Source organism: Sinocyclocheilus anshuiensis, unplaced genomic scaffold (assembly GCF_001515605.1).
Source record: "Sinocyclocheilus anshuiensis isolate Anshui unplaced genomic scaffold, SAMN03320099.WGS_v1.1 scaffold637, whole genome shotgun sequence".
In the NCBI taxonomy this organism is placed as follows: Eukaryota; Metazoa; Chordata; class Actinopteri; order Cypriniformes; family Cyprinidae; genus Sinocyclocheilus; species Sinocyclocheilus anshuiensis.
In genome coordinates this window covers 992,805-1,014,971 of record NW_015539816.1, presented here as the reverse complement: position 1 = coordinate 1,014,971, position 22,167 = coordinate 992,805, and the positions used below count along the sequence as shown (strand labels likewise).

Genomic DNA, 22,167 nt, shown 5'->3' with positions numbered 1-22,167 from the left:
TTTTTTAACCTTCCCTCCTTTCTTCTCTTGTTTTTCTTCTCTCAGCCCTGTTGCTATTACTGGAACTCTCCACAGGGGCTGAGTAAGCGCTGGAATGTGTGTCCTTCCCTCTGAAGGTGAAGAACACACACACACACACACACACACACACACGTGCATGCATCCCCCCTCTCAAAGACACAGGACAGACACGCATGCACACACTCACTCTGTCTGATGGAGTGATGGGCCTGTCTGTGGTCACCATGGGGCTTCCTCCCCATCAGGACCAAAGCGTCTACTTGTGCGTGTATGTGTATGCCTAAGATAAATGGCCTGTATGAATGCCTGTCTAGGTCAGTGGTAAATTCCTAATGTAACACATCTGGAGTAAAAAGCACCATCTTGTAGGAATGAAATTCTTTTCTCTTAGATGGCAATCAGTTTAAATGAAGAGCTAATAGAGACTTAAATCTCCAGCTTCTCAAATTTTTCTCCTGAGAAACAGACCCTAGTAATCTCAGTCGGTTTCAGAGGAGAGCTCAACAGTGTCTTAAACTGTACTTGGATTTGCCAAAATATCAATTAAATGCCAGAAATTTCAATGTGACCACAAGTTTCCCATTCTAAAATATTCCAAGACCAAATTATCTGAGTTGTATAGCTTGTGTAAAAACATATAGCTCTTATATACTTTTACTATAAATTAAAAACTGTACCTTTTTTAGATTTAACTTTTGCTAATACAGAATTATTGGAAATTATTACTATTTAAAATAACTGTTTTATATTTAAATATAATTTAAAATTTAATTTATTCCTGTGTTGGCAAAGCTGAATATTTAGCAGTCCATACTCCAGTCTTCAGTGTCACACAATTTTTCTTGCTGATGCTGATTTCTTAGTATTATCAGTGATGGAACAAGTTGCTGCTTAATACTTTTGTAGAAACTGATTTTTTTTTTCAGGATTATTTTGTGAATAGAAAGTTCAAAAGGACAGCATTTGTTTGAATTTCTTTTCATTCCTTTTTTTTGAACAAAAAGTTCAAAATGGCTAAATAGCAGAGTTATTTGACTGATATATCAATCTAGTACTAAATGAACTAAAACTGAAAAAAGAAGCAGAAATTTCTCATGGTAATGTTTTAAATCTACACCTTTGATCATGTTTACTAAAAAAAGTTTACTATAAATCATTATTCCAACATAACAAACTGCAGCGATTTACACTCCATGTTTTTTTTTATATCTAAGCAAGTTTCAAATTTAACCGAGTTTTAGATTGACTCTAGACATCCATTCATTAAACAGAAACATGTAATATCCGATTCTACTTGAACAAACAAACAGTGAGCTTTCGTAATATTTCAGTTTTTCACCTTGAGCATATTTTAATCGTGCGGTTTTACAGTTCACCAATGCAACATCTGACGAATAATTCGTAGACCACAATCGGCTCATATTGAGAGAGCGGCTTGGCTTTAAAGACGGAATGAGAGGAACAGAAATGGTTCTGACTTCACTCCTCACTTCCTGCGGTGCATGTAGCTAAAGGGTTAATGCTTCTTGCACCTTGATTTTGAAGAATGAGAATGAAGAAGTGAGAGTGAGATTTTCGTCTGTGGGCTTTTCTGATCACACCCACTCACTTCGAGATCAATACTTCACCCAGTGTAACCGAATGACTAAAGCATAAAGAAAATGTTGGAGAAATCTTCTCAAAGATCTCAAGATATGATTATGGCCCTCAGTAGGGCTTTTTTAAAAAACATTTTTTTACCTCAGGACCTTTTTTTTGCCCCCTCTCCTGAAATTTCTGCTGTCAATCTACAGTGAAATCTTCAGGTAGCTGTTTAGGAGTGAGTTGCCCTTAAAAGCAGTTAAGACTTCACTCCTTCAGTATCTTCTTGGTGTCAATTGAACCTCAAAAAGTATATATTATTGTGTGTGAAACAGGTTCAAGTAAGGCCAAATCAAATGATATGGGAATACAGCTGCTCTTGGACCTCAGCTCTTCCTGTTTGAATAGGTGCTGATCGCAGAGGGTAAGTGATACTGTCTATGACTCATGAAGGAGAGAGAAAAGTTCAAAGACCTGGTTTAACTCCAGTATCTAGACTAGCACTATGATTAGCCTACAGTTTAACAACTTCCTTCCTCTCTTGAATTCATTGTTTGGAGCAGCAGGCTGAAGCTATTTTTGAGACTGTGTTTCTCTCTTTGTGTGCAGATACTCCTCTCTCTGTCATGCTCTTTCTCTCACCTGCCATTTGCTGTAAAACCACAGAAAGGACAGAGTCTCTTCCCTCAAAAGTCTGTTTATATTGTGTTTATACTGTCATATCTCTAGGGGAGAGAGCAAGTAAAAAAGAAAGAGAGAGACAGAAAGATGGGAGTTTGTTTATCTATAAGCAAGGGGTTTTTATAAAAACGAACAATTTGTAAACAAGTTTTTGGTAAGATATTAAGTAGCATAATTGTTTTCAACATTGATAATAAGAAATGTTTCTTGAGCACTGAGTGAAAAAAAGCCAATTTACAGCATATGATGCATGAAAAGAGTATGAAAGCTAGCGCTTGCTCTCGATGAAGTTTCTGAATGAAAGAAGCGAGACTTTCAGTCCTTTTAACAGACTTTTGTCAGCCTAGCTTCAAATAAACGGTCAGGTTGTAAAACAACAGTGAGAACGAAACTGAGAAGAAGAGTGAACTTTGGAATGAAATGGTATTTCAGATACTAGAGTGTCATGAGAGCTTTCAGCATCAGCAGCTATCTGAGATCTTGAACATCTGGAGATACAATTCCAACTCCATTGTACCTGAAACTAAATGAAGCCATTTAGTGAAATGAGTAATCTTTAAGTGAATTTTGGTCTGTTGCTGAATGCAAACTGGAAAGAGAGAGTAAACTAGTTAAACAACAAAGCTCCATTGTAAAGCCAAATGAAGAGTCAGATGTTCTGACATTAGCATCTGGCTTGTCTAGCTGTTCGGATGCTGCACACAGTGTCTCGTGTCTTTTAAGCACAACACAGAAACAATGCACAAACTGCTGGAAACTAGCCAATTCATTCCTGAGTGCTCAGTGTTGCCATGGCAACGGACCAGTTTCTCAATCATGGCCCCTACATGCATTCCTAAAAGGTCTCATCTCCAGTCTATAAAGATGAAGATCTCTCATTCTCCTTTATAGTGCTTCACTCTTTCAAAATATATAACATCATCCCTAGTGAAATCTCGCTCAACTCGCACTCAGATCAGAAAACATCCTCTAACCAACTTCACATAAGTGTTTATCCATTCTTTATCTTCATACCAAACCTCATAAACAGTCTTTTATCAATGTCTCGTCTTCACCATCAAAGGGAAGCTTCTTTAGAAAGACGATGAGAGATATCATATACTTTGAGCTTAAAGAAGCACTGGGGCTTGGTGTGTGAACATATGCTCTGATTCTCGCTTTAAAATTTTCTGAGGATGAAGCTGTGAATTGTAGCTTACTCTGTTACATTACACATGACTCTTTTGCCTACAGTATGGCTATATATATTTTTGACCTATTCTTAGCTGCCCTATTTTGCACTGTTTTACTTTTATCTTCACTTCATCATTCCATTGTACTGTACATTGCCATGTTAACACTGAGACTGAGAAAAATGGTTTTAAAGTTTTAGATTCAATTTTGATTTGAACAATTTTAAAGGGATAGTTCTCCCAAAAATTAGAATTCTGTCATCCTGTATTCATGTTATCCAAAACCTGTATGACTTTCTTTGCTCTGTGAACATGAAAGATATTTTGAAGAATGTTTCATCTGCTTTGTTCATATAATAAAACTCACTGGGGTCCAAAGATAACACAGGACCCCACTGACTTTCATTATATGGACAAAAAACATTGAGACATTTTTAAAATAACATCTGTCTTCTGCTGAACAAAGTAAGTCATACAGGTGCTCATAACAGCATGAGAGTGATTAAATGATGACCAAACTGTCATTTTTAGGTGAACTATCCCTTTATCACTTTCTCAAAATCTGAGCCAAGCTCTTCTGTCAAAGGACAGATCATATTTTAAGAGACCCGATTTCAGTCATCGCTTACTGTGCTTTCCCTATACAAAACTTGATTGTCAAATCATGTTTGCTCCTCTCTGATTTATTCCACACTATTAGCCTTTTCCAGGCAACACAAAAGGTCAGAGTACGTTCATGTCGGTCCAGACATTAAAATTATTACAGTGTTTATTGGCCCATTAGGAGTCTGCAGCTCTATTCAATGAATAGGGCTCAAAGGGGAGGTCTGTGATAGCATGAGGGTAGAGTGCTCAATCTAATTGGTTTCTGAATGAATGGACTTCAGGGTATGAGATGCATAGTGTGCTTCTGGAAGGACGACTGTTGGACAACTGGTAAACACGAGAGAGAAATCTAAAAGACTCACCTCAGGGCCTTGCTCTCGAGCATGACATGATTCACTGTCCCCCTCCGAAAAGGACCCTGACTCATCACTGGAATTGGTTCCATACGACTGCTCGCACTTTATCTTGGGCCGGACCCGTGCAAATAACTCATCCGTCCCACCGCCTGCCTCCTGCGGGTCAGTCGTGAGACACCGTGTCACATTGGGGCAAGGCGAGGACGAAAACTCGAACTGCGGCAGGCTGCAGGGGGACCCGCCGCTCCCGTCCTCAGCATAAGAATATGACGAACAGGAACTGGAGGTCCGAGTTCTGGTCTCTGAGGGGGGCGATCGCGGGCATACCTTGATTGGCACTGGGCAACTGGTATTGGGCCTTTGGCGGCAAAGCAGGGGTGGGTCGCTGGCTGTGGTGCTGGGGGAGTAGGTCTGGGAGCTGGGGAGGGACTGGCTGGCGCCGGCCCACAATCCCTTTGGCATGTGTTCTGAGAGCTCCTTCTCCAGTGAGTTCCCACTGGGATGGGAGTGGGTGGGTGTACCCAGTCGGTCACAGGGCCCTGAGGAGAAGATGACACTGCGGCGGTCTGGCTCCACCTCTTGCTTGCACACACCATCGCAGGGAGCTGACTTCAACGAAAGCCCTGGCGGGAAACCATCTGCGTCTTTGGGGAACGCCACAGGCATGCCAAGCTCATTGCCAAGCGAAAGCCTGTAGTCTTTTTTGTGGTCTCCCTGAGTGGTTCCTTTATCCTGGGCATTGACGAGTCTGTTAGCGAAGAGCTGCTGGGGTGCGCTAGGCAGGTCCTTCTTAAAGAGAGTTCGTAGGCAGGTGGGTGACTTGCTGCTGCCTTTCGGTTGGTCCACTGCAATGGAACCATCCAGTTCCATCTCGGCCACACTGTCCTTTTCACCACCATCCTGCTCATCCCCTGACAGGCAAAGCGAGATGGACTCTTCCTCGCTGCGTGGCTCCTTCTTGATTTGCATCACAGCTGGCCTGTTCATCTCCTTGAATGTGCTTGGAAAACCTGAGGTACTGGTGTGTGAGGAGGTGTCGTTATTGTGCTTGTTGCATGCCCACTGGTACTTCCTGTACTTAGGGCATCGTGGCAGGTCTGAGGTGCCTTGTCGTTCGAAGTCCATCCGTCCATCAGCGAACTCCTCTGTCGCTGCCAGCCGCTCATGGTCTGGCCGTCGCAAGGAGTTCAGGGCGAGTTCACGGCGAGAGCGTGGAGAGCCAGACAGGGTCACTGCAGTTGGCGTTGTCGTCAGCAACTCAGGTTGCATGCTCTCATCCTCCGAGTGATTGCTCTCAGATGCCATCTTGCGACAGAGGACCAGGCCGTCCTCCTCACTGCGCAGTTGGGCCTCCAGGAAGCGAAAGCAGGAGTCCTCCAGGTTGTGCATGCGCAGGAATTCAGCACAGCGGATGACCTCCTGGATGTTTTCTCTGCTGAGCAGCAGCTTAGCTGTATAGGCAAACTGTAACAATGGAGCGAATCCCCGGGCACTGACCTGCGGACACACACAGAAAGAACAGGGGAAATTGCCAATGTTACCATCAGCACTGCCATTGTTCAGGGCACTCGGAGTGTGCTGAGAGAACTCGACAGCTCAAATGACCGTAAACAAACACTGTAAAGTGCCAGTTAATCTTTTATCAGGTCAGCACCGAACGTTCTATACAGCGGGAAATAAAAAGTGAAAAGGTGGAGGCTGTCGTTAAGGTCAAGAGACCAACCTCATTTATGTAACAAAGATATCTGACATTCACCTCTCTAGGTTAAGCTTGGCTAGCGCCCCCAGTTTGTTGTGAATGGTATTGCAGCAACAGGTAAAAGCCTGTGGGTTTGTAAACATAATGTCACATCTATCCCTTGGGTGAGCCACCTTAAAGCCTAATGGGCTCTAGGACTCTTACAGCTTATCCCTACTACAGCCATCCTGAGCCTGCTGAGAGAGAGAGAGTGAGAAACAGATGCAGACAGAAATGGAAGCCTTCCATTTGACCTAATGCTAGATAATTATGTAAATGCCTGAGCCTGCAAAAGCTTGGCAGGCCCACTGTGGCCTTTGTGCTGTTAGCGCATGTGAGTAAGTGCATTTAGGTGGGGAGAAAATAATAACCCAGTCTCACAGCTTTTCAAGTTTTGAGATTCCCCCCCACCTTGTAAGATCTATAAACCCAGGCTCTATATAACTCTCTGTATAGGCTCACTTGTAAACTAGAGAAATTGTAATTGAATGCTGATTGATAATTCATATTAAGCAAATTATTACATTACCGTTACATCACTAAAAGTAGCTTTTCAAGTCAAAACAAACTACTAAAATGTCTCAAAACCCTTGGATTTTGTTCTTTCTCTGCCAGTGAGTCAGACTCTGCCTGTGCTATGCTAGAGTCAAAACGTCATGGACAGACGTCGATGTAGGTGCTCGTCGTTCTCAGACACATTACAATGGCTGGACTTTGATCTGGGCCAGCATTGTTCAGTCCACAAAGTGCTCTCTCTTCTCCCTCAATGATGTAAAGTGCTTAACAGCACAAGTGAACTTGTGCTCATAGATGGGAGGGAATGAGATCAACAATTTATGTTCAATGAATGGGAGACAAGACACTGCTTACTATGAGTTTGTTTGTTTTGTTGATAGGGACAAACAGCAACAGTAAGTCTTCCTAGATGTTATCATCACACTTTTCTTGTGGTTAGAAGGGAGTTCAGAGAACCTCTTTCCTACTATAACACCAGAACCAAATAATTTGTTTTGTAGATTTTTCCATTTGGAAAAAAACATGGGGATTGTATTTACAGTCAGGGCAAAGGCATGGAGGGAAAACCCAAGCTTGTGGTTAAATGAGCCTTTTCTGTTACAATGAGTCAAAGCACAGCTGATTACTGTAGTGTGGGGAACGTAAAACAAATTAGACAGAAACACACTCTTACACTGAGTGAAAGACTATGGATTAAGCTAACTGTTGTCTCTTTGATTACAGTAAAATCACAAAAGCACACATTCCAAGAATTCTTTAGTATAATTTCAAACCTTTTTTTCCTGTACAAACTTTTGAGGACCTTGTTAAGTCATTTGAATGTTACCTGTATTAATTATCAACTATATTTGAATATATTCAAAAGGAAATATACCAGTGTCTGAAAAGCAGAACATGCATAGGCTTTGGACTTTGGCTATATTTTGAAACTTCAATTCAAATGATAATTAGACACTACATAAGAAATAGTTTCCCTCCTTTAAAATAGAACATATAATGTACAGTCAGATGGATATTATCTCAAAATGAATCCAGACAGGGTGATCAGAATCTTTCTGAAGAGATTTATTTTCTGATAATGATCAGCTGACTGTTCATTATCCCCCTAATTTTATGGCTAATTTAAAAAAAAAAAAAAAAGGGACATGAAATACTTTCAGTATTACTTTCTTTTTTATATGTGAGATGAAAGACACTGCAGAATGACGCAGAAACATGAAACCAGCTCAGTGTAGGAGGACTTGTTGCCAGGGACAACAGTAAACTGTTTAGTGTTCATTATAAAAGAATATTTGACTGTGAAATGCTGTGATTGACCAATCAGAATCAAGTATTCCAGATATATGAGTAATGATGTATGATGATGTGCAAATCTATAGACTTCCATTCTTGCAAAGTGCAGAATGAAGAATAAATCAAATATTCCTAAGAAAGATTTGAATGAATAATAGATGACATTTATTTTCCATCTCCTTCAGAGATGTCATGCTCATCCAGTCATACACATACAAAAGGTTCTATAGCATCCACATATATGCACACAAACAAAACCGATGACTACCGACTCTGAGTCATCCGGGGCTGTCTGTGTCCAGTAGACGCATTATAGTACAGAGAGAGAGCGAGAGAGAGAGAGAAGCTCATCTGCCCGCTGGCAACACAACAGCGCTAATCAGTCACTGTTGAGAGGAAGCTGCTGACTCGTAATCTTTGTGGGGGATGGTGTGTGCTAGTGTGTGTATTGTATGTGTGTGTGTGTACTGTACAGTGTACGGGTGTGGGGGAGGATTGTATGTAGAGTGTACATGTGTGTCTGAAGGGGATGATCATGGCTCTTAGTTAGGAAGTGTGTCCACTTAGGAGAGAAAGGAACAGATACGGAATGAGGGAGAGATTTAATTCAAACCAACGATGGATTTTTTTTTTTTAAAGCAAGATCAGTCAGCGTAACCTTATCATACAAGCATTAATAAAGACCCTTGAATTAGTGAATATTCATGATAATTTGTGGGAGTTTTAAAATTAAGCATTATTGTGAATAGTACAATTATTTTAATGCATTTTTTTCAATTAAGTTTCTTAAGATGTTTTAATTACATCTCTGATTTATGTTTCAGTAGCAAAAATGGCATTAGTATTCAATTCATATCCAATAATAAATTAAAAATGTTGAATCAAATGAATTCTTTAAATCGATCATTGAAATGAATGTTTAAATTAATCAAAATTCTTTGCATGATACTTTTCATATATTCAAATATTCCGGTAAAAATGTAGATATGTGGCTGAATATTGCTGTTGTTATACTGATGCATTTAAATAAAAATAATTCGAATTTAACATTTTAAATGTACTTGGCTCTGATTTAAAAAAAGAACAAATGCAGAACACCAAATACAGACATTGCTTGTAACATAAATACCAGAATTGATACACTAGTTAAGAAAACTATGATTATTCATTTTACAATAGAAGAGAAGGAGATTGGAAATCAACCCTTTCAATAGATATCTAGAAAATAAATTGAATATCATCAAAAACCTGAAAATCTTTTACATTTGCCCAACGTTTTGTGACAGAAGGTGGAGAGAGACAGTAATGCCGGGAGGTGTAAAGGTATGGAGAGGCTATGCCTGACAAACAGCTCTCTCTGCTGGGGAAAAAAGTGCTGAAATGTGTTTTTCAGCTGACATCAGCAGACAGCATCGGCTGCGCCATCTGTGACTGCTACTACAAGTGTCTCTGTGACACGCACCCATCAGCCTGATGGAGACAAAAGAAAAGAAGGAAGGCAAGAGGGATGGAAAGTAGTGAGGGAATGAAGAGCATGGAGCAATGGAAATGTGAAAACAAAGGGAAAGAATTAAAAGATGGAGGGGTTAGAATTAAAATGGGGTGGGGGTGGGTCATACGATCCGACACAAAGGCTTAAAGGGATAACAACACTAAAAATATAAATTCATTTATTATTTACTCACCCTCATGTCTGCATAAAAGTATAATAATCCAAATATTACTCTCTGTGTGATGAACAGATTGAAATCTAGAATGAATTTAGACATTTATTCACTGACTACCTTCTAGAAGAAGTCAGAAGATATTTTGAAAAATGTTGGTAACCCCACAGCTTCAGTTCCTATTGACTTCCACCTGAGCGGACAGAAAATACAATAGAAGTCAATGGAACTGAAACATACAGGTTTGGAACGACATGAGTGCGAGTAAATGATGATAGAATTTTAATTTTTGGATGAAGTATCCCTTTAACTGCTGTGACTAGATCAGTGAGACATCAGAACTGGTTCAGTCCAATTCATGAAGCAATCAATTATGAACAAATAATTACGAATAGGTTCAACCAATTAAATGAAAAGATCCAACTCAAAAGAATGATTCTAACATTTTTGGGTGAACGATCCCTTTAACCGTGTAGCGCTACAAAGACAAACAACAAAAGAGAAGACAAAAGGTGCTCACAGAAGAGGAAAAATAAAGCACTATTGCAGCTCATTAAGGGACAGACTTTGACATATGAGCCACTGGACCTGTTAACAACATTTATTATGTGGGAAACAGACAAAGGAGCAAATTTATCTCTATGACAGATCTGGGCCATTTATGCTAATTCCGACTACAGACTATTCTCCCTCACTGGGCCTCAAAAGAGTCATATTGTTACAAAGCAGGAAATTACATGAATTTTACATCATGCATCCTGACAACTCCTGACTATTCGGGAATTGTGCCAAGCGATTCCTTCCATAAAAAGGTCACGGAATGCTATAAACCCCTCACACCTGCCCTCTCGTTCATTCATTCCCCCTCTCTTTGATCTTCTGCCTTTCCTCTCTCAGTAGCAGAGATGGCTAATTTATGTAAATTCGCTCCACCAAATTCCTGCATGTCATGAATGTTAATAAGGCAAAGATCCGCATGACAATGGATGTCTGAAAAATACAAAACCTCTACTAAAGACGGGACGCCAGTGATATGAAATCTGCTGACTAACCTGACATTAAATTCCAAATGCAGACACAGACAAATGAGCCACGCTGCAGCACAAAGTCACGGCTCATGCTGAACGCGAATGTGCGGGGCCACGGTAAGGGCATTTATTGGCTGTGCTTCAAAACCTACTGAGACAGCATTTTTGAGCATCATAGGCAATTCGTAGGTTCGTACACAAAGTTGGAGAAGGCAGATCAGTGGGTTTTGAAACACAGACCTTCAAAATGACCACAAATACCATGTTTTAAGGTGGCAGTTCATCATTTTTAGCACTGCATAAATAAAATGTGAAAAGGTTTACTATATCTCGAACGGTCATGGACCAATCACGCTAAACCTGTCACGTTTTTATCCATGTGGAAAAATTGTAAATTTACAATTCGGGAGATCTTGGACATTTCAACTATTACCACTATTTTTGTTGTTATAATTTTATGTATTTGTTTTTTTTTATTATTTAAGGTAATTTAAGGTTCATATAATGATGTGATGCTATTTTTAGTTTTTATTTAATATTAAAAATACATTCAAATGCAATTTACACATACATTGACGTGAATACGACAAAATGTTATAATAAGCATATTTTTTCTTTTCTTTTCTTTTTTGATGCATAAAGTCATAATGAAGAAAAAAATCCTAACTTGGCTTATTCTTTTATTATTACTTTTCAGAAAAAAAAGACATTTCACTACTTCACTACTTACTAATATTTGAAAAACTTCTGTCCACAAAATCACAGTAATGTGATATGAATAACATGCAGAAAAAAAACACAAAACAGGAGACGATACTCTCTGATAGAAATGACAAAAACAATACATTTCTAAGAACTTCTTTTAAATGAAAAATTTCCTTACATCAATTATTTATTTAACTCATTGCCCTTTATTCCTTTTAATTTTACATCCTTTTACAATTTTCTTTATTGTGGACACTCTGCTGACCACTATCTCTTTTTCCTTCTCTCATACAAACTCATGGACCCATTTGGAAAAATGAACTGGAAAAATGGCTAAAAGGTAAGGTTTATTTTGAAACATTTGTTTTTCAGATGCAGATTTAGCTATTTAATACCATAGCCATTCAGATATTTACAGGTTTATCTAAAGTGCCCAAATTCATTTTGGGTCCACTGTATAATGTGTCAGACACGTACACACATAAAGCCACATGCAGACACTCAGATGGGTAAACGCTTGACAGATTTAGAGTTAGCCCTCCCTAGTGTGATGGATTAAATCAGATACTCTACTGGCTAATCCTCTCAAAGTGAGGTTTACGGTACACAACCAGACAGAGAAAAGGACATGACCTTGCCGTCCTTAAGAGCTGGACATCGCTGCGTTGTTTGGCCTTTAAGACTTTTTCACTCTTGTTTCCCTTCTCGAGTAATTTCTCTTCTTACACAGATTAACATTTAACAGACGGTCTTCCTCTCTTGCTGGCTTTCCCTCTCTGCCCAACCCCCCCTGGCTGTGATGGAAGACAGATCTCCCTCCATCTGCATGATCGGCTGCAAAAGTGTGATAGTCTCGTGCAGCATTCATGTAGTCTGCTGTTATTTCCTCTCTGACCTGCTCTATCCCTCAGGATTACTCCTCGACTGCCCGAGCCAGGTCCTGACCTGCTTGAAAGCCTCTCACCATGTTTGGGTATATCAGCAATTAACCGTAACACCTGCTAAACATTTTACCTATTCCCTCAAATGAGACATTTTCTGTATATGTGCTTATGAGGTGGTGCAACCACTGGTGTTTCAGAAACCCGAAAACTGCCTGTTGAATTCAAATGGTCAGAGAGAGGATAAAATAAAATATTATATATTAAATAATTAGTTTAAATTCAATTCAATTAAGAATGTAAGCGAAAAACATGTAAAAGTGAACAAATAAATTATGGTAACACTTTACAAAAGGTTAAATTCATTAACGCATTAGGCATCATAACAATGAAAAATACCTTTATTTAATCATTTATTAATCTAGGTAAATTACTTTATTTTTTTAATAAATATACTATTGTTCATGGTTATTTCATGTTTGTTCATAATATATTCCGCTTATGTTAATTTATTCTAATTGAAATGTTATAAAAATGTATATATTAGTCTATGTATCAATAAATGCTGTCAAACTACACTACTGTTCAAAAGTTTGAGGTTGGTGCTATTTTTAATGTTTTGAAAGTATTAGTAAAAACAGCAATATTGTAAAATATTACAATTTAAAAACACTTTTCTATTTTAATATATGTTCAAATGTGTGATGGCAAAGCTGAATTTTCAGCAGTCATTACTCCAGCCTTCAGTGTCACACGATCTTTCAGAAATCATTCTAATATGCTGATTTGTTGCTCAAGAAACATTTCTTATTAATATCAGTTATGAAAGTTGTTCTGCTTAATATTTTCTTTTAGAAATGTCTTTTTTTCTCGAAAGGTTTCATTCAAGAAAGATTTCTTTCTTTTTTTTTAAATCTCTTTTTAACATTATAAATGTCTTTACTGTTAATTTTGATCAATTTAATGCATCCTTGCTGAATAAAAATATGAAATGATTAAAAAAGAACTTACTGAGCGCAAACTTTTGAACGACAGTGTATTATTCTTTGTTAATTCATCATGATACCTAATGCATTCAAAATATTAATGAATTGAACATTATTGGAAAATGTTACCTTAACCTTTAAAATTAAAATTACTTAACCTTCAATGATTTATCTACTGCTTATTAGGAACAATGAATGTATCATAATATATCATAGTACTGGGCAAAACATTGAAGGAACATCAAACATGCTAAACAAGGGAAGGAAATCTCTTTAAATTCAGCAATTCAAAGCGACCCTCCCAACAGGCCCTTCAGAAATAGTTTCACAGAGCTAGTGTTTTGAGGAATGAGGATATTTTGCAATTCACTGTAGTATAGGGTGTGTTTAGATACGTGTTTTGCAGTGTACGTGTGTGTTGGGGTTTGAGAGTGTTGCAATGGTGCTGAATCGCATGTGGTTGCTATTCACAAGTGGCTCCGTGTGGAGGACTGTAAACTTTATAACAGGAGGTGGTTTGAGGTCACTGTACAGACTAGTGCTGAATCAGAGTCGCCGAGACAGACATACATAAACATACAGACACAGACTGACGCTGGCTGTCTAAAGCAATGCTGAATCACAGTGACACAGCTGCAGAGCACAGCTGCGGGACTCAAGTATGCATACACACACTCACAAATACCACACCACACACACATACTGTCTGGTATACATCAATATTCAAGTTCAATCAAGCTCTGAAGTACTGCATTCAAATAAATTGTACTCGGCGCAAAAACAGGTACGTTGTGCAGTTCTCTGCAGAAGATTCTTGCAGTAATGATGGGCTAATGACTGTACTTTATCTCATGTGCTATATGGCTATTCGCCAAATACACGTATTAGTACACTTCAAGCATTTGTTTTAGTGAACATGTTACCTAAAAGCTCCTGCTAAGAACTAAGTAGTATATTACAATGTACAACGAAGTCGAAACTCGGACGAGCAGAGTACCTTGAGATTTAGACCAACACTGCAGCACTATTACAGTAAGAACAAATACAGAAATCTTCTGAAGTAATTTTCAAAAAAATAATTGAGACACAAGATGGCGCAAGTAGCATTTGTATGCAACAGCAGCGTACGAATCTGCGGTGCGAAACGAAAGACATTGAAAGTAGCACCGGTTTCATTTACCCGGATAAGCGGAATTATATATAGAGTTGCCATGGACGATGGTGAATATTAGGAAATAGAGTGAAATAGCCAGCCAAATCTTTCAGTCGCCTCGGTTATGGAAGTATTTTTCCCATTTTTTTTTTCTCCATAGAGATTTTAAAATAAAGTCAATTAAACCAATCAGCTACGAGGTGAATCACAACATTACAAACTTTGATTTGAGGCAAAAAAATTTTAGAAAATAAGACAAAAACACAAAGGTACAAGTTTGTGTACTTAATGTATTAATGAGGTAAAGAACTTCAATCCCATGAAGCACAGAATTTTTCTGCAGAATCATGGGTAATGTAGTTTTTAACATGAAATCATGATCATTTAAAAAAAAACAAAAAAACACAAAAAAGTTGAAATAATCTGTGCTGATCGTTTCATCAAAACCATGCATCGATTAACAGTCTTGTAGCTCACAGTAAGTGTGCTTTTGAAGGTTTAAAAGTTAACATTCAAAATCAGTTTCCCTGTGGAGAAAATGAATGAGATATTTACTTCCAAAACTTGACTGTTGCACTCTATTAAAAAATACCAGACAGCTGGATGGCGCAATTGACAAATCAGAATCACGTATTAATATGTGACCCTGAACCACAAAACCAGTCATAAGGGTCAATTTTTTAAAATTGAAATTTATATAAACCATCTCAAAGCTGAATAAATAAGCTTTCTATTGATGCATGAATTGTTAGGATAGGACAATATTTGGCCGAGATACAACTATTTGAAAATCTGGAATCTGAGGGTGCAAAAAAATCAAAATATTGAGGAAAATCACCTTTAAAGTTGTCCAAATGAAGTTCTTAGCAATGCATATTACTAATCAAAAATTAAGTTTTAATATATTTACAGTAGGAAATTTACAAAATATCTTTATGGAACATGATCTTTACTTCATGTCCTAATGATTTTTGCCATAAAAGAAAAATCTATAATTTTGACCCATACAATGTATTTTTGGCTATTGCTACAAATATACCCCAGCGACTTAAGACTGGTTTTGTGGTCCAGGGTCACATATGGTATAGAGCGCTGAATGATGGTTTTATTACATGACAGCCTTAAGACCACTCTTAAAAGTAATGCATGAGTCACAACAGTAGCTGTGAAGGAAAAAAAGATAACAGACAGAAGAAACTTGGATGAAATCTTGAGCCGTTGGGGGGTGTCACAGAATAATACAGAAGAGAGAATCACTTGAATCAGCAGAGGTTACAATGGTATGGCAAATTATATGATTAAGGAATATAATAGAGGAAGAGAGTGGTGAATCAACTTCCTATGAAAATTAGTCACACTTAATACTTTTTATGCTGAACTGTGTATACAGATGAAGAGCGAACTGAAAGCAAATATCTGGGTCAGATATAAACTGACAAACCTAACACTTACACACGGTTTCATCATGTGACGGATGGCCATTCATACTGGATGCTGACAGCACTCAAATCCTAAAGCGCCAGTTAATAAGGCCAATTTGCAGCCTTCTGTGCATCTAGTGCAGCGGACCTCAACTGGTGAATTGCAGCCAAAGTCCTGGCAGCCATCTTGGTAACACCCCTTGGCAGTTATTTCTTTTATGCAGTTAATTAGCAGTTTACCAACAATATACAATACAAGTGCAGACCAAAATTAATGAAAGTGTTTAAGATTACATTTCAAATATATTTCAAATCAGAAATAAAATCAGACAACAGTTACAAAAATCCAGGCAATGTGTATGTGTGTTCTGGATGGATGGATGGATGGATGGATGGATGGATAGATAGATAGTGGTTGTGACTTCAAAATGGGTTGCATACATCTAAAAACAAATAATAAAATGCAGCTAATCATGTATGGAATTCATGCAAATAAGCTTGCATAGCAAAATAAATAGGCTTATCAACATAAAAAGGGAGAAAAAGCTTCTAGTATAATTTATTGTAAAAGAAGAAACTGTATGGTATTTTGGTGCAAATTCATCTGTCACTTGGTAACATGATTAATATTAAGAAAATATTTGGCCCAGTGTTTATTCCATGCATTAGGCTGGCAAATGAGTTGTAAATTACTGAGTCTATATCATGTTAATATTTTTGCATATTGTTGAGCCTTCTTCAGTCATTTTAATACATTTAAAATATTCAGTCAATTTTGTACATTAACAATTTTAGTTCTCTGTTGGCTGCCATTAGTTATCCAATATAAAATCTATAAAGGAGCAGAAGCTGTTGAGAAGCACTGATCTAACATGCACTTTTCTCTCTTAATGACTGTGGCTGGAGGGAATCCAAGATCATCATCAAAGCAAAACCTTTAATATGAAAGTCAAATAATATCCACTAGTGGCATAATAACCAAATTAACCTGATAATCACACTCAAGACATAAAAAACGTCCTATATATCAAGTTCTATTTTTTAGGCATTAAAAAGCTTTAAAGAAAATCTATTTGTATAAAGACACTGCAGACAGTAAATTTGTCATGGATATCTTGGTATGGGAATCCTGGTAGTCTAATATAGGGTTTCTTCCTTCTCCGTAGGGGGTTGAGGGGGAGGCTGTTTTTCTGTCTCTCTTCATGATCTGATTCCCAACAAAGAGCCGATTAAGGACCTCTCTCTCTCCCTCTGCTCAACATTCCCTGGCTAACACAGATGATGTCACAAACCCCATGCGGTCCCCACGACTCAACAATAACAAGGTCATCTGGGAGGGGTGGGGTGGATGTGGGGGGGGAAGAGAAGGAGGTGGTGGTGGTGCTCTTTGTTTCACATTTCATCTGCAGTGAATTTTTTTTCATCAACCACCCCACCAGCACACCCCCACCTCAGCTTAACCCCCCCTCCCGTTCTTCTCCACCGTCACTTGCCTCTTGAGACATATAGGGGGCGATGTTCAGCAAACCCTGAATGCTGAGCTGAAATCACTGGATGCTGCTGCGTATGTGTGCGACACACAGAGCACAAAGTCTACACACACTTACGGCACAGCAGATACACCGCCTGAGTCTTTCAAGAGCTGCAGACTTTGAATCAACATGACAAAACAAATCATTCATCATATTACAAAACAACACGGAAGGCTCTGTAACTGAAATATGAAATGCGCCTCATTTTTCTGTGCTATTGAAAAAAAAGCATTAAGGGCACAATATGTAATATTTTTTTATTAAAATATCCAAAAACCACTAGAACAGTGTTATATATTTTGCTGACTTGTGTACTTACATTATCCCAAATGTTTCGAAGAATGTTTAAATCCAGAGAAATAAGTAATTTTAACTAGTGACACGGACCGTGTCCATAGTGTCATTGTGTCGCCTGCCAAAGACGTCATAACCCCTCAATTTCCGGTTTTGTTTTGTAGAAAACATGGACATTAGCTCATCCATGAACATGATTTCTGCCCGAGTCCCGTCGGATTGCATCGGCTGTGGGGATGAAGACGAAAACTCACATGATTCCACACTCAGTCACGGCGTCAACAAATTACACATTTGTCTATTTGTTTATTTTGAATACGCGCCCTCTAGCGGCGAAAATTACATATTGTGCCTTTAAATGAAACTTATCTGGAATATGCGTGACATTTACCGCTATTAATAGTAAGAGACAGCAACACATTTTCTGTCACATCTGAGGTGATGATAGGCATTTTATCAAATCCTCAGACTCTTTTTTTTTTTTTATCTTTGAAAGATGTAATTCCCTCCTCGTTCACACTCACACCAGACTATCAGAGTGAAAGACTGATGAATAATTGATGAAGGAGGCAAGATGTGAATGAAGGAAGTGTTCCATTTTGTTGGAAGTCTTTACAACTCTTTTAAATCATATTAAATCACAATTCTGCACAGACAAACCTGTTAACACATCGCTTCCTTATTTTTAACATTCCTCAATGACAGAAAGGCAATGCCAACACTCTTCGACTGGCATAGTATGGGTAATAAATACATACTTCTCAACAATAACCAGTGTATATTCTATTATAGTACTTATTAATATTTTAAATTAGCATCTATTTTATATTTTCAGTCTTCATTTCAATTTTAAAGTTTTAATAATTTTGTTATGTGCGGTTGTCATTTTTATTATTTTCAAAAAATATTTGTATATATCTTTAAATGTATTTAAATGTCTGTTTTAGTAATTTTAGCACTTCCAACTTATTTATTTCAGTTTCATCGCAAAATTTCTAATTATAATTTCAGTTTTAAGTTTAATTTTTAATTTCATATTCATGTTTCATTTCAGCTGTATTTCAATTAAACATATTTTAATTGTTAACAATAACATCACTGGTCATATCCCACTTCCCAGGCGTTACAAGTGTCCCACTTGAAGATGTGCATGTGCGTGCTCACAAGATAGTGAATGTATGAGCGGGAGGTGTGAATACCTGACTGGAGGTGTTCTTATGCCACATTAACACCTCTGTGGAAAACTCAATCACTCCAGAGCCTGGAAAGCAGGGGTGTGTTTATGTGCATTTCTGTGATAATGTGTACGGCAACCACAAAATCTTAGCATGCCCTTAGACCACGATTTTAATTGTTCAGTTCCACTGAAACTCACATCATAATCGTACTTTAACACACCTAGAGGAAGAGTGCAGAAGCCTTTGTTTCGGTAGTATTTTTCTCATTAATTTGTCCCATAGGGTTTTTAAAAAAGTCTTTGTGAAATTATTATAAGCCAAGAACCAAACCAATCAGCAATAAGATCAATCACAACATTACAAACTCTGATTTAAAGCACAAATGTATTCAAAAAATCGGACAAAAAGATGGTTTTAATGAGGTTAAAAACTATAATCCCACTATAATATAATGATAACCAAATAAAAAATTATTAATTTATTAAAAAAAATAATAAAAACATATTGATTTGAAGGTAGCAATCATATAAAATGAAACCATGTAATTTCCGTCTATTGCAATATGCTTACAAAGACCATAGGGAAATTCACAGTGTTTTATGGGAGTTGGCAGATGCTAAAGTGTTCTTCTGGCATGATTTGACTGCTTTAATTCTTATTGGTGGAGATTTCAGTGCAGAACCATGGGAAATGTAGTTTTTCACCAGCAATTTCCTCTGCTGAAGATGATTAAATAAAAAATACATTGAAACAATGTGGACGGGCGGCTTCAACAACCTCGTAGGCCATAGTACATAGTATAGGTCTGTTAATTTATTGTTAAAAATCTATTTCCCTATGCTAATTTTATTTTATTTTTTACTTCCAGAACCCAACTGTTGCCCTATATAATATTCAATTCTCTAATCCATTAATGTGCTAAAATAACAAGTAATAATGCTTGTCACTTCAGACAATTTTCAAATCTGAAATTGTCACAAGTGAGTCTTGTTTAAGTATTAGGAAAAAAAAATCGTCATAGTTTTGCTTTGTTCACTAATAGCTGCGTGTATTGCTTGCTATATGCTTACTAGCTTGCCAGCTTTACTTTCATTGAAATCGCTGCCTTGTTTTTGTTCAGTTGATATGAACTTTAAACATGTCATTAAAACACTAAATTGCTACTTGACAGTCTAAAAGGAGGAAATGAATCAAGTACGTCTCATTAAAATCACACTGTTCTTACTCAGCTACGTAATAGAAACCATAATAAATACATCCATTTGTTATGCTAATGCTTTGCTTTCGAGAAACTTTGCATCTTAATTTTAGATCCATGAGCCGAAGAGCAGAGATGGAGGGTTAATGCAACAGATGCTAGTTCATTAAATGTGCATTTTGGGCTGTGAGAGAAGACAAACTACTGCTCATGTAGGTGTATGAGTGTGTGTTAGAGAGACACGGTTTTGCTCATAAAGATGAGTAAAATAATGGCCGCTGCCATATGCTAGGTAGACAGGTGATGAGTGGTGATTATAGTCATGCTTTACTGTACATCATGATGTTAGTATACTGGAAAAGTGATGCATGAAAAACCATGTCAGGAATTTTTTACTAGCGATACTTTCAAATGCTATGTTGTGAGGCCCACCTAAAACATACAATATTATTTAAAAGTTTGGGGTCTGTAAGATTTTTTAATGTTTTTGTAATGTATTTTGAAAGAAGTCTAATTGACTTTATTAAAAATACAGTAAAATTACAGTAAAACAGTAATATTGTAAAATAACTTAGTTATATAACATTACATTATACATTTCTTTCTGTCACTTTTGATCAATTTACAGCATCCTTGCTAAATAAAAATATTGCTTAAAAAATATAACTGACCCAAAACTTTTGAATGGTAGTGTATTCACCAGTGACCTGGCAACCTCTCAGTAATTTATTGGACCATTAATGTGCATGATAAAAATGTATTTATCCATACCTCCTCTGGCATGCTGAGAACCAGTTCATTGTCACTTTGGGTGACGAACCCCTGTAGGAAGTACTCGCTGCAGGCTGCTAGGACAGCCCTGTGCGCGCGGAACTCCTTCCCCTCCACCAGCATGGTCACATCACAGAGCAGGCCCTGCTTCCGCTGCTCATTCAGACCCAGCAGGATGTTGGTACAGTGCACCGTTGACTCATACACGTACATGGGAGCTTCAGACTTCTCATCCACGGACATACCGATCACACCCTGCGCAGAAACAGACAGACAGACATAGACGGGTCAACTTATGTCATCCAGGTGACAGCAGAAGTGCAACACAAACCTGGTCCAAAATGAACTCTCTAAACCCCAAATGAAAGCACAGTTGAGTTTGGAGAGGAAATACAATTAGCTAGAGAGGAAAGGAGTTACAGGACAACTGCAAAATGATTGAAATAGCAAGAACAATCATTTGATCTGATATGTCTTTTAAGCCAATAAAATCAAAGACAGGTGTGCTCCTGAAGTAAACTCTAATAACAATGGAAGTGCTTGTGTTTCCATTGCAAACACTTCTCTGATCTTGCTTGTAAGTCACAATCTGTGCACCTACTAACAATCTCAGAATCTTTTTTTTTACCCTAATGAGGCCTTATTACAGAAACTTCCAGTTTTAAGTCTTAAGTTAAGAATAGACTGTATTATGATCCTAAATGATATCGGCAATCTAGATGGGACAAGGAGTGAAGTGGCCACACGTGTGATTTATAAAATAAAATGAGACTACAATATGGTATGCTGTGAATAATATAATGTACTAATAATATAATGACCTGCTGTTTTGCACAAACATGCAAATCATTTAATTGTGTGTGTATATATGCATCTCTCTCTCTCTCTCTCTCACACACACACACACACACACACACACACACACCCACACGCACACAATATCTTTGAACAATATCGTTTTTTAGTACAATTATGCAAATTGTATGGGTGGTATATTTTTGAATTTATAGGAACATTTATTTACATTATTAAAAAAATATATAAAAATATTTTTCTAGAATTATCTATTTATATTTTTACATTTTTAACAATCGCTAATACAATAGCTAACATGAAATGTTACATTAATGTATTATGAATTAACACTGACATTAAATAATAAATGATATATATTTAATAAATATAAATATAACTTAACATTAATCTAGATTAATAAATGCTATAAAATGGTAATGTATTGCTAGTTCATGATACCTATGCATTAAAAAATGCTAATCAACAGAAACTTCAACAAAAACTCCAACTTTGTTTTGCATCAGGCTACAAGGTTGATCAATCTCACCGTGACCACCTCCACAAAGATGCCACCTACAGCAAGTAAACACACAACCA

General features: G+C 37.5%; 1 protein-coding gene across 1 annotated transcript in view; it reads right to left on the bottom strand.

Moving 5' to 3' along the window:
* The window catches only part of bach2b (BTB and CNC homology 1, basic leucine zipper transcription factor 2b), a 32,023-nt gene that overhangs the window by 7,765 nt on the left and 2,091 nt on the right, over positions 1-22,167 (bottom strand). Inside the window, exons 2-3 of the mRNA XM_016480007.1 lie at positions 20,776-21,030; positions 4,424-5,914 (exon numbers count right to left, since the gene is read on the bottom strand). Coding sequence (XP_016335493.1) covers positions 4,424-5,914; positions 20,776-21,030 — 1,746 coding nt within the window. The remainder of the gene's footprint in view (positions 1-4,423; positions 5,915-20,775; positions 21,031-22,167) is intronic.